Source organism: Sciurus vulgaris, assembly GCF_902686455.1.
Source record: "Sciurus vulgaris genome assembly, chromosome: 1".
Classification (NCBI taxonomy): domain Eukaryota; kingdom Metazoa; phylum Chordata; class Mammalia; order Rodentia; family Sciuridae; genus Sciurus; species Sciurus vulgaris.
In genome coordinates this window covers 50,270,977-50,287,027 of record NC_136461.1, presented here as the reverse complement: position 1 = coordinate 50,287,027, position 16,051 = coordinate 50,270,977, and the positions used below count along the sequence as shown (strand labels likewise).

Below are 16,051 nucleotides of genomic sequence, written 5' to 3'. Positions count from 1 at the left end.
TAACCACCACTATGGATCCACAGAACATACTTGAGGAAATATGGCATTAGATGGCAGAATAAAGATGGAAAATCATGAAAATCTATTATATCCAATTTGAATTGGGGAAACTAGAAGTAATCACCATAAACAGAGAATGTAAGTTCAAAATTATATTACTGACTGAGAATTTAATTTAATCGCATACTGTGACATTGCTTTTAACAGGCACATATGAATGGTACTACTTATGAATAATAAACCAAAGACCAGAAATCAAACCACATAAAATATAAGGTTAGCACATATCTCTTAAAAATCAGAACAAATACAATTAATATGAAAGATAATATAGACTTGAGGGGCATCTTAACAGTAAGCATAATAAATCAATAGTGTGATATAACCCTCCAAAAAACTTGTTATGCACTTAAATTTAATAAACAATATAGTACACAGAATGTGAATGTCAAGATTCCCATCCAGTGATACACATCTACAATCCCAGCAGCTGGGAAGCTGAGGCAAGGAGGCTCATGAGTTCAAAGCCAGCCTCAGCAACTTAGCAAGGCCCTAAGCAACTTAATGAAACCCTGTCTCTAAATAAAAACATACAGAAAGGTTTGGGGTATGGCTCAGCACCCCTCAGTTCAAACCCCAGTGCCAAAAAAAAAAAAAAGATTACCAGCCTAGTGATCGGAACGCAGCTAAATATCATGTCCAATTGGGTGAGAGAGTGATGGAGTGGAAAGAGCATTAGCTGCGTTGCAGTTAGTGTTAGAATCACATAATGGTCCCAGCATTAATAGCTCTGTGACTATAGAAAAACCATTGACCCTCTCTATCTAAACCTCAGCTGTCTCATCTATAAAATGGAGTAGTAACACGTATGCCTCTGGACTACAGCCACAAGTGGATGAAAACACATCCATGAAAGGCCTGACAAATGCCCAGGAAGAGCAAAGGAAATGTTGGCTGCTATTGTTCATATTTTTATTATTAGTTTCTTATATACTTGTGTAATAATGTGTTCAGAGTTATCAGAAAAAAACTAGCGAAGTATAAAATGAGCATCACCCTTACCTGTCTGCTACACTCCCTGGATGTACTTCCTTCACAAAGATGTCAACTTCTCCTAGATTTTGACTTTTAAGAGCCACCACACTGAATCCAAGGCCTCCAGTTGAAGGTCGTTCTATATCTATATATTCGATTTGCCGGCCCTAATATAGGGGGATAAAAGAAAAATATAAATGTCAACAATCTACATTTAACCAATGCACCTTTTCCACAGATCTGGAATTGCTTCTCCTAAGACCTAAAGGTTTTATCTCTATAAAACCAAATAAACTTGAAATAACAGCATTTCAGTAATACATTATTCCTGGAACTCCTGTAACTTGGTTATTTTCAGTAGAATGTAAAAAAATGCACAGCACTACAACCTCAGGGAATTGAAGAGGTATTTTCACACTTTACTCACATTCTGCAATGAATCCCAAGCTGGATGAGAACGCCTAAGAAAAATGCCCCTTCCCACAGTAAATTCTAAATTACTTTTTATATTGAATTTCCCTAAATTCTCAATGCAAAATACAATTTTTAAATGAGGAAAAGTAGATTAGATATATAAAAAACATACTAGTATTAAACCTAGATAAAACCAGCAACTCATTAGGGTTCTGTTTTTAATTCTATAGTGATGAATATTCCATTTACTGGATCAAGTCAAAAGACTGTGGAAAGTCACCATTCAAATTGGTTCTACCTGTGAAAGCTAGGTTTTTTTATTACTTTTGCTAATAATTGCTTTTATAATATGAGAACTTCATAAATGTAATCAACTAACAAGATCATCACATGAAGGGTCTAGAACCATTAAGCCAAAAACAGAAGTCCAGAACACTAGTTAAATATCACATCTCAAACAGATTATTTTTAACTTTCAAACACAAGTTTCATTTTTAAAGACTCTTATTAGATGTATGTGAACAACCAAAACATTCAAAAATCCAACTATTTAATTTTTAATTAGCAGGGGCTACAGCTGTCAAATAGTTTCCATATATTTTCCAAATTATACTAGTTCCAACTCTTACTAATTCTGTTTTAATATAAAATTAAAAACTGTTTCAAGGTTTCCTCTTGTGATCAAAACCATAAGAATTCTCTTCCTGCTGGACATAGTGGCACACACCTATAATACCAGGGACTCAGAGGCAGAGACAGGAGGATCACAAGTTCAAGGCCAACCTGGGCCACTAAGCAAAACCCTGTCTCAAAATGAAATTCAAAAGGACTGAGGATGTAATTCAGTAGTAAAAGCACCCCTGGGTTCAATCCCAAGTGCCAATAAATAAATAAATCTCCTTCTATATATGAATAGAGATTTGTTTAATTGAAGTCTTTTCCTAAAAATTCTCTTTACCTCACACATGGACATTTTCTTGTGTGATCTTAAAACAAAATTCCAATACACAGATTAAAAAAGGGTGCATATTCCTATCTACATAAAAACACAAGCAAACAAAATACGTAAGACACATTAAGACAAGAAGAATGGGTTTCTTTTCAAACCTGAAACAGGAAAGATAAAGCTAAATATTCCCATGACAACATATAACTTTACCTGAGCCATCTGTTGAATGATTGAGTTAAAGTCTTCATTTCCCAACTTTGGAGTCCAAGGAAACAACCCAGATGCAGTTAAATTATTACAGGGCCTGTGGGCATTCCCATTTGTAATAGAACCATCCGTGAACACTAACAAACCTTTTCTAGAAAAATCAAAGCTGGCTGAACAATCTGAGGGTATATGGCTGAGCTGGTGGAGAGAAAAACAAGAAAACCATCAACAGAAACTTTCAGAAAAGAAATTTATTTCTATTTATTACATATTCTCTTTTGCTCATTACAGGTATAATTAGAATGTTAAACGTGTATGAAATAAAGTACATACACATGAATCTGTGTGTTCATAAGGCTAGAATTTCTAAATTTAATATGATATAAAATGTTTAATACCTTAAAATCTGCTCTCGTTTCCTGCCTTCTATGACCATCCCAGTTCGGTAGGATGTGCACTAACATCTCATTATCCTTCACATACACAGATACATCCAGTCACCTAAGTGCAAGACACTCAGCCCTTTGGCATTTATCTGCATATTTCCATGTGCAAAGCCAAAAAATGTATATCCATATGTATATACAACAATAACAACAACAGTGCTTTCCGAATACTTACTAAGGGCTAAGGATTGTATCAAGACCCTTGCATGTTATAATATCGTTTAATCCTGACAATAGCTCTATGAAATATCATCTCACTTTTGTGAACATGAAAAATGAGGCACACGGGGGTTAAGCAACCTGCACAAGATTAATAGCAAGTGAGTCACAGAGCCACTTAAACATTAGTACAAAGAAAACATTCCTATAATGAAAAGAAACAGGAATTTTAAAATATCACTGGCTGATACAACTGCCAACACAATGGAATAAAGGTAACATTAAGAACCTGGGAGCAGTGGTACACCTCTATAATCCCCACTACTGAGGAAGCTGAGACAGGAGGGACATAGGTTAAAGGTCAGCCTTAGTAACTCAGTGAGATCCTGAATCAAAGTAAAAAAATTAAAAGGACTGGGGATATAGGTCAGTGGTAGAGCACATGCTTAGCATTTGCAAGGTACTGGGTTCAATCCGCAGTTCCAAAAGAAAAAAAAAAATTAAGTTAACCACTATTTTATAATTATGAAGAAAATGTTGAGAGTCCTCAAAGATTCTGATTTTTACACATTTGAATATGTAATATGTACAAAAAACAAGCTCAACATAGTTCGGCAGCACATATACTTAAAAAAAATTGGAATGAAAGCTCAACATAAAATCGATTATCAACATTTTATTTATTTATTATTTTTGGTACTGAGGATTGAACCAGAGGCACTTAACCACTGAGATACATCCCCAGTCCTTTTTAATGTCAATAAGTTGCTGAAACTGGCTTTGAACTTGCAATCCTCCTGCCTTAGCCTCCCAAGTTGCTGGAATTATAGGTGTGAGCCACCACACACAGCTTGATTATCAACATTTTAAAACTAACCATGCTAAAGCTACCCACAGGCTGCAGGTCCCAGTCTCGTCTTGGCTAAGACAAGACTGTCACAGACGGCTTGTCTTTGTCTCCTGTCTGTCCTTGCCAGTTTGACACATCAACACAGAGACCTCCCGTGCTCACTTACTTGCCCCTTCAGTTGCTTGATGGACTGCTGCAGCGTGAGTATCTGGTTGAAGAGAGGGCTCCTTAGTGTCTCATAAAACATGCTCAGCTTCTCATTCTGTGACGTGTCACCCTTATCCTGCAATTTCATTTTCAGGCGATCAAGGACCTGCAGGACCTGCAGTTTATCTTGGTTGAAGAAGGATAACCAGAGTACAGGTTAAATACTATCTCATATTCCATTTGTTCATTATTAATTAATTTCATTACAGAACTATCAACTATACCTGTGGCAGGATTTTCAGGCATTTCGGATTAATTACTTTAATCACTTTTAAAGAAACCTAAAAAAAAAAAAATTTAAATACAAAAATGAATTCTATTAGTGTAAACAGGTCTATAGTCCTATAGAATAATTAAAAAGACTTTAAAAACATTCTTCATCAAAACTCCCTGTGAAATTTAAATTAAAACCACAGTGAGGTACCACTACCTGTCCATTCAAATGGCTTAATTTTAAAAACAACAAAAAAGAGACAATACCAAGTGTTGACAAAACTGCAAAGCAACTAAAACTATCATATATTGCTAACAGGAATGTAAAATGCCCAATTGCTTTGGAAAATTATTTGGTAGTTTTTCTTCAAATGTATAGAAAAGAAGGTTTTTGTTTTGTTTTGTTTTGTTTTTTTAAACAGAAATATTTATTTATATGCAGTGCTGAAGGTAGAACCCAGGGCCTCACACATGCCAGGCAAACCTTCTACCACTGAGCCACATCTTCAGCCCCCAAAAAGGTAGTTTCTTATAAAGTTAAAAATACACATTATATAACCTGGCATTCCCATTCACAATCATCTACCCAAATGAAATATATGTCCACAAAAAGATATGTACATCAAAGTTCATAGCATTTTTATTTATAAAAGCCCAAAACTAGAATACCTGACATATCTAATAACAAATGGATAAACAAATGGTATATAAATATTCAGAAATAAAAAAGGAAAAACATAAAACAGGAGTCTTCACAAGGAGATAAAAACCCAAAGAAGCAGTTAAACCTGGGCATTTAAATACGAGTTTTGATAAAGAGAATTATTAAAAAATGTGATAGGGCAACAGGGTATGAGCTGAAAGTAAACCGGAGGAGACTTAGGCCTGTTTGTTGAGCCTTCTTTGTGTGCCCATCTTTGGAGACAAAAGATGCTCTTGTCCTCCGGGCACAGGAAGGAGACCACCTCTCAGGTGAGGAGCTTATGACCTGCTTCCAGGGAGGTCTTTCCTGCATCTATTATTTCTCACATTGCTTCAGCTGAAGACTGTCAACCTGCCAACATACATTATTTGCGGGCAACATGGTCTGAACCCCATCACTCGTCAATACTTCCACCTTGCTCCAGTAAACGAGTCTGTAATTATGGTTAGTGTTGTGAGCTATCCAGCTTCCTGTGAATGGAGTCATGTCAGTTTTCTTTCCTCCAGCATTCCTTTTTTCCCCCTCTATAGTACTGGGAATAGAATCCAGGCCCTTGTGCATGCCAACTATGTGCTAGGCCACACACCCTAGACCCCCAGCATACTATTTTTGGGATTCAAACTTATTGTGTGTATTTCTACAACTCTATTCTTCATCAAAACTAATATTAAAATACTGAGGTTTAACTGCTTCTTTGAGTTTTCATTTCCTTATGAAGATTCCTGTTTCACATAAAACTTATATTAAACATAAAACTTTTAAAGGAACCTGAGCTGGAAAGGAACATTTGAAATCAAGGCACATTGGCACACATCTGTAATCCAGCTTATATGCTTTTTTATTGTTTTTTTCATTTATATGGAATGCTTCAAAAATCTGTTGTGTCATCCTTGCACAGGGGCCATGACAATCCTCTCTGCATTGTTCATAGATTCCAGTATAGGTGCTGCTGAAGAGAGGTATTGGGGTTGAGGGACAGGTCTCTGCTGCCCAGGTGGATCCCGGGCTCAAGGGATCTGCCTCAGACTCCCCATTAGCTGGGCCTACAGCTGTGTCTACACCTGGTTTATTATTAATTTATTATTACAGGGGCCCCACCCAACAACATAGAAGGAAAAGATATTTTTCCTCCCCTACACTGGGAAGGGGTTCAAGGGAGGTTTTAGGTATAAAGGAAATGTTCTATGGTTTGATTGGGATACTATTTACATAGACATATACATTTATGAAAATTTATTAAAGAGTATACATCATTGCATGTAAATTTTATTTTAATAAATTTTTTTTTTTTTTAAAGGAACCTGAGCTGGAAAGGAACATCTGAATTCAAGGCACAGTGGTACACATCTGTAATCCAGCTACTCAGGAGGTTGAGTCAGGAGGATCACAAGTTCAAAGCCAGTCTAAGTAATCTGGTAACATGTTGTCCCAAAATTTAAAAAATTAAAAAAAAAAAAAAAAAAAAAAAAAAAGGCTGGGGATATAGCTCAATAGTAAAGCACTTGCCTAACATATACAAGGTTCAATTCCTAGTACCAGTTGGGCATGGTGGTACACACCTGTAATCCCAGTGATGGGAGGCTGAGGCAGTAGGATCACAAGTTTGAAGCTAGCTCTGCAACTTAGTGAGGCCCTGAGCAACTTGTAAGAGAGACCCTGTCTCAAAATAAAAAATACAAAGGGCGGGGATGTGGCTTAGTGACTATGCACCACTGGGTTCAATCCTCAGTACATAATAACAATAACAATAAGTAAATCCCCAGTACAATAATGAAGTGTAAGATTTTATAGGAGATTAAAAGAAAAATCCCAAGCAGTACAAATGATCCTAGACTCTTACTAGTCATCTGAATTTCCAGAAGGAAGTCACCCAAAACAGCACTTCATGGATGATGATTTTTAATTCCAGTCATTTGCTCAAATTAGCCTAAAATGTAATGTAATCAAGGCTCAAAAGGCTAACAATTCCCTTTGCTATGATCAAAATGACTCTTTGTCGCCAATCATTTTTACTAGTGAGACACTGTTGAAATGAACCAAAGAAATATGAATATTATACAACCAAAATTTTCTTACATCAATCTGGATACAGTGGCTGAATGAGATCTTTATCTTCTAATTGAAGCCACAAAGAAAGCATACTAAAAACCGTTAGGGATGTCATCAGCATGGATAGATTCAATGGGAACCCTCAAAAGAAATGCTGAACAGGGCATCTCAAGTTGCTTCTGATGTGCTCACTCCTGCAACTTTTTTTTTTTTATATATATATATTTAGTTGTAGATGGACACAATGCCTTTATTTTATTTATTTTTATGTGGTGCTGGTTGAACCCAGTGCCTCACACGTGCTAGACAAGTGCTCTACTACTGAGTCACAATCCCAGCCCTCATTCCTGAAACTCTTACAACTACCCATTGACAGGTGACTGAGTAACAGAAAACAGCCAGGATGGCACTGTCCTTTTCAATAACAGTATACAGCCCAAAAACAGTGACAAGAGCAGCTTGGTGGTAATGTATATATCAACTGCTCTAAAATAAAGAAAGCAACTAAAACATAAAGCAGTAAGATGCCATAAACTTGACATTTATTAATTTATTAAAGATCAACAATAGCCTGTACTCCAGATGTCATGGAAAAACAGACTGGAGTATAAATCAGCATAATCTTTTAGGAGGACAATTTAGCAGAGTCCATAAATATATTAATATACACTTAATTTTCATTGTCTTTCACCCAGAATTTGAGTGTCTCTCTTAAAGAAATAATTGCAAATGAACATTCTGTATGTACAAACATGTTTACTACATTTTTTTTTTCATACTATGGAGGGAACCCAGGGGTGCTTTATCCCTGAGTTATGTTCCTAGCCCTATTTTGAGACAGGGTCACACTAAGTTATCCAGGCTGGCCTTGAACTTGGGGTTTTCCTGACTTAGCCTCCAAAGTTGCTGTGATGACAGGCATGTGCCACCAGTTTCCAGCTACTGCATTGTTTTTAATGGCAAAACTTTTGAAAAATTTAAACTACCAGTCATTAAAATAATAAAGTAGGTCTGAGTATACTGAAAGGAAGTGAGGAGGAAACATTTACAGCTGGCCTGTGGCCCACTCTTTCAACTTGAGGGATTCCCCTCAAAACAGATCTACCAACAAACACATTTAAAGTTGCTGATAGATAACAAAGTCCCCTATTTTAAAATGTCAGGATATATCTGCTTTTTGTAAATATCTGCTTTTTGAGAATGTATCATTTATAGGACATGGCTGGCTGGAAAATGGGATATTCAAACATTTTCTATTTGTATAACTAAAGGAGTATAGAACTAGAGAGTCACAGGACAGAAAAAGCTTCCCTTAGGAAAATATTTCTGTGTACATCACTCAGAACTTATCTGTTAACCCCACCCCCAAAAAAAGATGTCTCGTGATTCAAAATCAAATATAAAAGAATAATTGGTTGGAAGGAGACAAATCCTCCCCGCTAATCAATCCGATTTCTTTAAAAAGTCATAGTCATGTGATAACAAGTCAAGTTTGGTCAGCAGATGATGACAATTATACCAAAAAATAAATATATTTTCTTTGTAGATTTCAGTGGGGTGTGTGCGTGTACATATTCACATACATGGCTCTAAATAACCCAGTGAAGGTCTCTAGATGTAGCAAAAAGCAGGGAAAAAGTAGTTTAGACCAGTGTTCCAAATATGGACTACAAATTGATGCTTGGCCCACAAATAAGTATCAAAATCGTAAGTTAGCATTTAGAAAACTTCCTGCAAAATGGCAAAGCAAAAGATGTCAGTTTTATTTAGTAATTTTAAAAAATGACATTATATTTTGTATATATATATTTTTTTAGTTGTAGATAGACACAATACTTTTATTTTTATTTATTTATTTATTTTTAAGTGGTGCCAAGGATTGAACCGAGTGCCTCACACATGCTAGGCAAGCACTCTACCACCAAGCCACAACCTCAGCCCCTTGTATATCTTTTTATATTTCATTTTTTACATGATTTCTTCTACAGAAATATCAGACCTTGAAAGACTGAAGAGAAGAGACCACAGCCTTTCACTTTTAGTATGAGAAGCAATAATTTAGATGGGCAGCTTTGAAAGAGTCCTTCTGAATAATGTTAAGCAGACTGGTCTTTATCCTGGAAGCAACAGGATGTAATCAAAGGCTTTTAAGTAAGGAAGTATTGAGTTCAGATTTCTATTTTTAAAAAGTAATTCTGATAAGAGTATTGATCAATTGTCTTCTAACTTTTTTAAACACACATTTCCAGAACACTGAAAACATGCTGGGCTGAAGGTGTATAGCTCAGGGGTAAAATGCTTGTCTAGCAGGCACAAAGTGCTCATTTAATCTCCAGAAAGGTAAAGAAAAAAGAAGAAAAAAATACACACAGGTGCACACGCACAGAAAACTGCTGTAATTCCATGGTTTTAGGTAACAACTAGGAAAGGGGACTAAAGCTGTAAGAGTAAATGAAAGACAAAGGAAGAAATGCAAGTAATCTCCACAGCTAAACACCCAGCAGGGTTAAATGGAACTTGTTTCTCTCTTATGGTATTATCATAGGGAATCTTTAACCAAATTTAACATATTGAGTAACAAACTAACAGGGCTTATAGATGGGAATTTCAAGTTTGTTTAAACATTGTAAAGGAGAGTCCAGCAGGTCAATGGCTACTTACAATCGACAATAGTTAGACATTAAAATGCCACAGCATAGCACTGTCCTCATGGTCACAACAGCCTTAAAAGAAGTTTATCGTGCTCAGCAGTTTCCACTCCATCATTGATCAAGAGAGTTTAGGCCATGAATTTTTCATATCTGATTCACCGTAAGATTTGATTGAAGGAAATTATTATAATATTGTGGCTTTTGAAAAATCCATGTCCTTAGCCAACCCTAATTAATGGAATAATTGAAAAAAAAGTTGACACAGATAGAAATTTAATTTAAAATTCTGCTTGAAGGAAACTCTTTGAAAAGATTTATTAATCTACTCAGATCAAGAATTTAGGCAAATTAAGGACCAGAGAAACACTCTTCTGACCTCCAGTAACTCACAAGAATATAACTTCCCACTGATTTAACAAGACATCTGATTCATTTATCTTGAAAGTTTAGAAGAAAAAGATTCTGGCTACTTCCTAGAGAAAGTACAGGTATTCAGCTTCTAACTGCACGTGTGAATTGAACAGATTACAATTAGACTGCACACGACTCCTGAATGGAAATTTCCCAGAGCACAATGAATTAGACGGTTCAAAGAATCACTGAGCCATTAAGTATAAAGTCATGATTTCAGAAGTTATTCAAAAATTGAAGTCCAGGAACAGCTTTAAGTTTCTATCACTTCCCTTGAAGAGTGAAGCTCAGGATTCACCTAATTATCATTCCCTGTCCTCAATGTTCAGTCTTTATGAGGTACTGATTAAATGGAAAACAAACTCCTAGCCAAAGAGCAATGTGTTTCCCCACCAAGACTCCAAATAAATACATCTGCTGCCATATATACACAGATTCAGGTGTCCTAGCCTTGGCTTCCTACCAAATCATCAAGGTCTTTCAAAAATCCTTAAATACAAAAATACTTTCTAAAACACTGTCAAAACACTATATTCCTGGAATTTTGGAAGCAGATATAAATTCCAGAAATATACTAACATTTAGGGCTAGATGCTTAAGCCATATGCAAGCTTAAGTTCACTTGACACCGAACATTCAGGGAAGGTTGAAATCGAAGTTGAAAGTTACCATGTTAATTCAAAATTGGAACCAAAAACTGACTCAGTTCTTTGGAATAATTCAGTTAGCCAGATGCTAATTTTATGAATCAATTCATATCCATACTTTCCCTGTAACTTGGCCAATTTTGCATGAAAAAAGTTAAACTGCTTCATAGTATACTCCCACATTCCTCATTGTGACGGTTTTCTCCCACAAGCAACAACACAAAAAAAGGATTAGAACTAAATATCTAAATATCTTGCCGGACAATGGTGCCCACCTGTAAACCCAGTGGCTCAGGAGGCTGAGGCAGGAGAATCACAAGTTCGAAGCCAGCCTCAGCAACTTAGGAAGGCCCTGCCCTGTCTCTAAATAATATATATTAAAAAAAAAAAAAAAAAAAAAGAAAGAAAGAAAGAAAAGAAATGGGCTGGGAATGTGGCTCAGGGGTTAAGTGTCCCTGGGTTCAAACCCTGGTACCAAAAAAAAAAAACTAAGTACTAAGTATCTATTCTGATAACTAATTCTTGAGCTATGGAGGTTCTGTACTCTATGAACTTTATTAAATTAAAAAAAAAAAAAGTACAGCCGAGCATGATCATTCACATCTGTAACCTTAGCACTCAACAGGTTGAGGCAGGAGAATCAACTGGGCCCAGGAGTTTGCCTGGGCAACATAGGAGATACAATTTCAAAAATAAATAATAACAAAAAAATTTGCAATTGGAGGGAGTTAACTTGGGGGTGGGGGAGATTTGTCAACCTGACTCTCAATATTCACTTATCTCACCTTCCTCTCATAACAAAGTTAGTAAGAATTATTAAAAAAAAAAAAAAAAGTTTTAAAAGAGTTAATAAAGGGCTGGAGCTGTGGCTCAGTAGTAGAGCCCTCCCTTCACAAGTGTGAGGCACGGGGTTCAATCCTCAGCACCACATAAAAATAACTAAATAGTTTAAAAAAAATTTTTTTTAAAGTTAATAAAAATTACATCACATTTGTAGTCGAAAAGGTTAAATGAGGTATTACAAAACATTCAGCTAGCTCACAGTATACAATTCAACAAATCATAACATCTCTTTTCAATCAAAATAATGTAAGATATTTTGGGGACTTTGAGAAGGTTTATAAATTGTTTTAACTGTGATTTTACTGTGTAATTAATAAGAGTCATTTGTGAGAAGACTGAACAAAAAAATTCTTCACCAATGCAATGAATACAAAAGAGGAGGTTACAGAGAGAGGGCCTATAAGCTAGAATTAAAAAGTCAGTTTATACAGGAGGGTAAGTGCTTCAGTAAACCAAACCATCTTAAGAACTCTTAAGGATAAAAACACACTGAATCCTAACCCAGTGGTACTCAACAAAAATGTGAGACACATATTTATATTTTCTAGTAGACTCATGAAAAAGGTTAAAAAAAAGAAATTAATTTTAAATACATTTCACTTAATCCAATACAGATAATCATTTCAATATGTAAATAATATAAAAATTAGTGAAGGTATTTTAAATTATTTCTAAACCAAATCTCTTAAAAATCTAGTGTGTATTTTACATTTACAGCATATCTAAAAACCAATAGTCCCATTTCAAGAGCCCAGTAGTCACATGTAGGAGTGGTTTATTGTGTTAACTGGAAGTATTAACCTAGACCTTTTCACAAAGATCCCTGCTCAGTGTTTTCAGAAAAGACTTGTCAGTTCATATGGTCTCTATACCTTTTATAGAGAACACAGAGAGAACAGAGTTGCGCTTTACCCATAAAAAGATTGTATCTCCGTAATTCTTTCAGAATTAAACCTCAGAATGGAGGAGTAAAACTGGGAGAATAATAGTTTACCAATTACAAGGCACATTCTTAAACATTATTTCCTTTCCACCTCCCCCAAATCTCAGTAGATCATTTACAAATGGGAAAATGGAGGGTCAGAATCCAACTATTTGCCAAAACTCATATGGTAAGTGGCCTAATTCCATGTCTTCAAATTGTACAGGCCTCACAGCTGTACAAACAACAAAAAAGTGGGCTCTATTTCTTCAGCACTGATACATCCCACCTACTAAAAGAAATGATATTAGCTGGGGTTATAGCTTAGTGGTTGAGTATGTACCTGCTCGCAAGCCCATGGTGCTGGGTTTGATCCCAAGCACCACAAAAATAATTGAAAATAAAAGAAAGGGAAATGGCAGGCACTAAATTTCCATCCATTTGCACCAGAACCTAAAATGGGAGCTTTAACAAAAGTCATCCATGAAAACCCCTGAGTTTAAAAAAAAAAAAAAAAAAAAAACATAGCCATAGTCTTGCAATCTCAGTATCAGGGCAGAATAGTCTATTTTCTCAAAAAAACTTCCTCTACCATCAAATTGAGCAAGGTATTAAGTAAACAAACTGAACTCCTTTGTGTAACAATAATTATTAAATGCTGTTAAGTAAAAACACAATTTTAAGGACTAGGAAGTGCTAAACCATTCTCTCAAAGTCTCAAGTGAGTTTAAAGTGAGTTCATATAAGAAAACACACAGATATTTCTAACTTCAAAATGCAAATGGAAAAAGTGTTATTAGTGATTTTCTTTCAGTAGTGAATGGGCTTTTGGGTACCTGTGAGTTGCTCTTCTGACAATTCTCTACAATTTCCCTACAATGAACATGCTAACTTCGTAGTTATAAAAATATTAAGGGTCTAGGGTTGCAGCTCGTGGCAGACCTGCTCAGCATCCATAAGGCCCTGGGTTTAATTCCCAGCACAACCATCAAAAAAGAGAGACTATTTAAATACCTGAGTGAACTTATTAAGGCACTGTTAAACATAGATGAGCGCTCAATACAATTTCTTTTCACTTTTAAACAAAACTATTTTTCTGATAATCCCATATTCTGTGACCGCTGAAAGCATCTAAACTACACAGGGTAAATCTCTTTGGAACTCATTTTATAAATCCTATCCATTAATTACCTTTCACGTTCACAATCATTAACTTTCTAATTACCTTAAAATTTTTGATTATCCTTATAAAGGCCATCAGGGTCCCAGAAACATAAAGCCCATTTTAACTAGGGGTCACGACCTCACCTAACATTTTCTGGTTCTGCAAAATAAACAGACTTGTGTTTTTGTTTATATATATATATATATATATATATATATTTTTTTTTTTTTTTTTTTTTTTTTTTTTTTTTTTTTAAACTCCCTCCTCTCGCGCTTTCCTTTAAACCAGACGCTTGCAAAAGAACAGGCAGCCAATAGGGGCTTAGCCCGCCTTCAATGTGGTCTACTACCCTCAGTGAAACAGATTTCCCTTCTAGGTGTCCGAAGGCTTCTTCATTAAGGAAAGATTGAGGTGTTTACGCACCTACCTAAGAACAGACCCCAAACGCAGGTGAGGAGCAATCTGGAAAATCAGGCCCTATATGGGCGCCTCAATCACAGAGACAATTCGAATCCGAATTGTCATGGAGTCTTATGGGGAGAGGATACAGTGCCAACTGAACACACCCGGGGGAGATTAATTCGGCCTGCTGGGTGTACCCCGGGGGCTGGGGTGCTTTGAAGGATGGGAAGGAGCTGTTGGGAATGCTTTCCTGAGCTTCACTTCAAACAGGAATCCAGTAATTTCCCCAAAGGCTGTAGGCCAGAGCACTTTCCCCCGGGTCCTCCAGATCTGCGCAGTGGGGCTGGCTGAGTCTGGCCTGACCCTGAGCCAGACCTGGCCGGAGCCAAGTCGCTCGTCGGCCCGCGGCCGGGCCGCGCTCCTTCTCGGGCTCCTGAGCCCGGGCACCACCTGTCCACCCCCTCCACAGTCACCAGTGGAGGGAAAGACTCCGCCCAGCTCTGGGGGCGCAGCGGAAGGCACAGATTTGGGTGCACAATCCGATCCCCGCGTCTCAGAGCGCAGCGGGCCGAGGTTTGAGGCCGGCGAGGCCTGCGGAGACGGGGCGGCTCCCCTGCCCCGGGCCTACCGCGAGCCTGCGCGGCGGGGCGGGGTCCGCGCTGGGGTCACCCGGGACCAACGCAGGAGGACCGAGGGACGACAGCGGAACCCCTGAGGATCCCTACACCCGCCGCGGCCCCTCCGAGCGCCCCGCGGCGTCCGCCGCCTCCGGCCCACCCACTCCGGGCAGGCGCGCCGGGAGCGGGGAAGGCAGGTTGGGGAGGCGGGCGAGGAGCGGTCCCTGCCGGCCTCGGGGAGCCGGGGCCCGCGGAGTGCTGAGCGCGCCCTCACCGCTGGGACCCCACTCTTTACCTGGTCCTGCGGAGGCGCGAGTGGGAGCCCCTGAAGGGCTCGGCGTCCGCACTCGCTCACCTGGGCGGAAATGAGAGGCCCAGGGTGAGGGCGCCTCACCTGCAGTCCCTCCCCTAGCCGGACCCTCCCCCGCCCGGGGCGGGGCGGCGGACCAGATACTCTGGGCTGAGGAGGCCGCTTCCCGGCAGGAAGGCCAGCGGACCTCCCTGTCTCTAGGTGCAGTTCCACTAGGAAAAGATGTTAAAGAGCCTGAGGGGTGGGGGGTGGGGACAGAGGGGGCCGATGAAATTCCTCGCGGTGAGCGCAGCTGGCGCTGACCGGGTGGGGAGATGCTGGACAGGTGTGGTTAGGGGGTTGGGCAGAGAGCGAGACCCCAAACCAAGGAAATCGAGGGAAGATATTGATGAAACCACGGCGTCAAAAACACTTAGCGCCTTGTCCTTTGACCCTTTTCATTTCCCATATTCTTATCTCCCCTTGTGTTTTCTGTATCTGCTGACACAACAAAATTTCCTAAGTGTCAATCCCGAGCGCGCCGAGCGCGCGCGCGTACACACACACAAACACACAAGTCCTAAGTGGAATTGTAGGAGTTTTTATTTTCTTATTTAATTTAAAAAGAACTAATCCAGCAGTACTGGCTTACTATATGCAAGTTGGTAACTTATACGTTATCACATTTACTGTACCAGTCAAAGTATTTCATTTTACAATACAGTTTAACATTTTCCTTATTTCGTTTGGTTTTGTGAGGGTTTTGTTTTTCTTTGTTTTTGAGACAGAGTCTCTCTAGGTAGGAAGATAGTTTTCTTCCAAGATCAGGAACAAGATAAGGATGTTCACTTTCAATGATAGGGAACACACAG

General features: G+C 38.3%; 1 protein-coding gene across 9 annotated transcripts in view; it reads right to left on the bottom strand.

Moving 5' to 3' along the window:
* PATJ (PATJ crumbs cell polarity complex component) overlaps positions 1-15,361 on the bottom strand; it is a 399,437-nt gene extending 384,076 nt beyond the window's left edge. For 2 of the 9 annotated variants that reach the window (XM_079103586.1, XM_079103583.1), the window contains exons 1-5: positions 15,186-15,355; positions 4,492-4,548; positions 4,227-4,393; positions 2,609-2,803; positions 1,063-1,202 (exon numbers count right to left, since the gene is read on the bottom strand). In XM_079103586.1, the coding sequence (XP_078959712.1) occupies positions 1,063-1,202; positions 2,609-2,803; positions 4,227-4,393; positions 4,492-4,513 (524 nt within the window). In that variant the 5' untranslated portion in view covers positions 4,514-4,548; positions 15,186-15,355. Of the gene's footprint in view, positions 1-1,062; positions 1,203-2,608; positions 2,804-4,226; positions 4,394-4,491; positions 4,549-13,931; positions 14,031-15,185 lie in introns of all 9 variants that reach the window. The other 7 variants (XM_079103581.1, XR_013757701.1, XM_079103582.1 and 4 more) reach the window with 7 other exon arrangements.
* Positions 15,362-16,051: the final 690 nt, after the last annotated feature.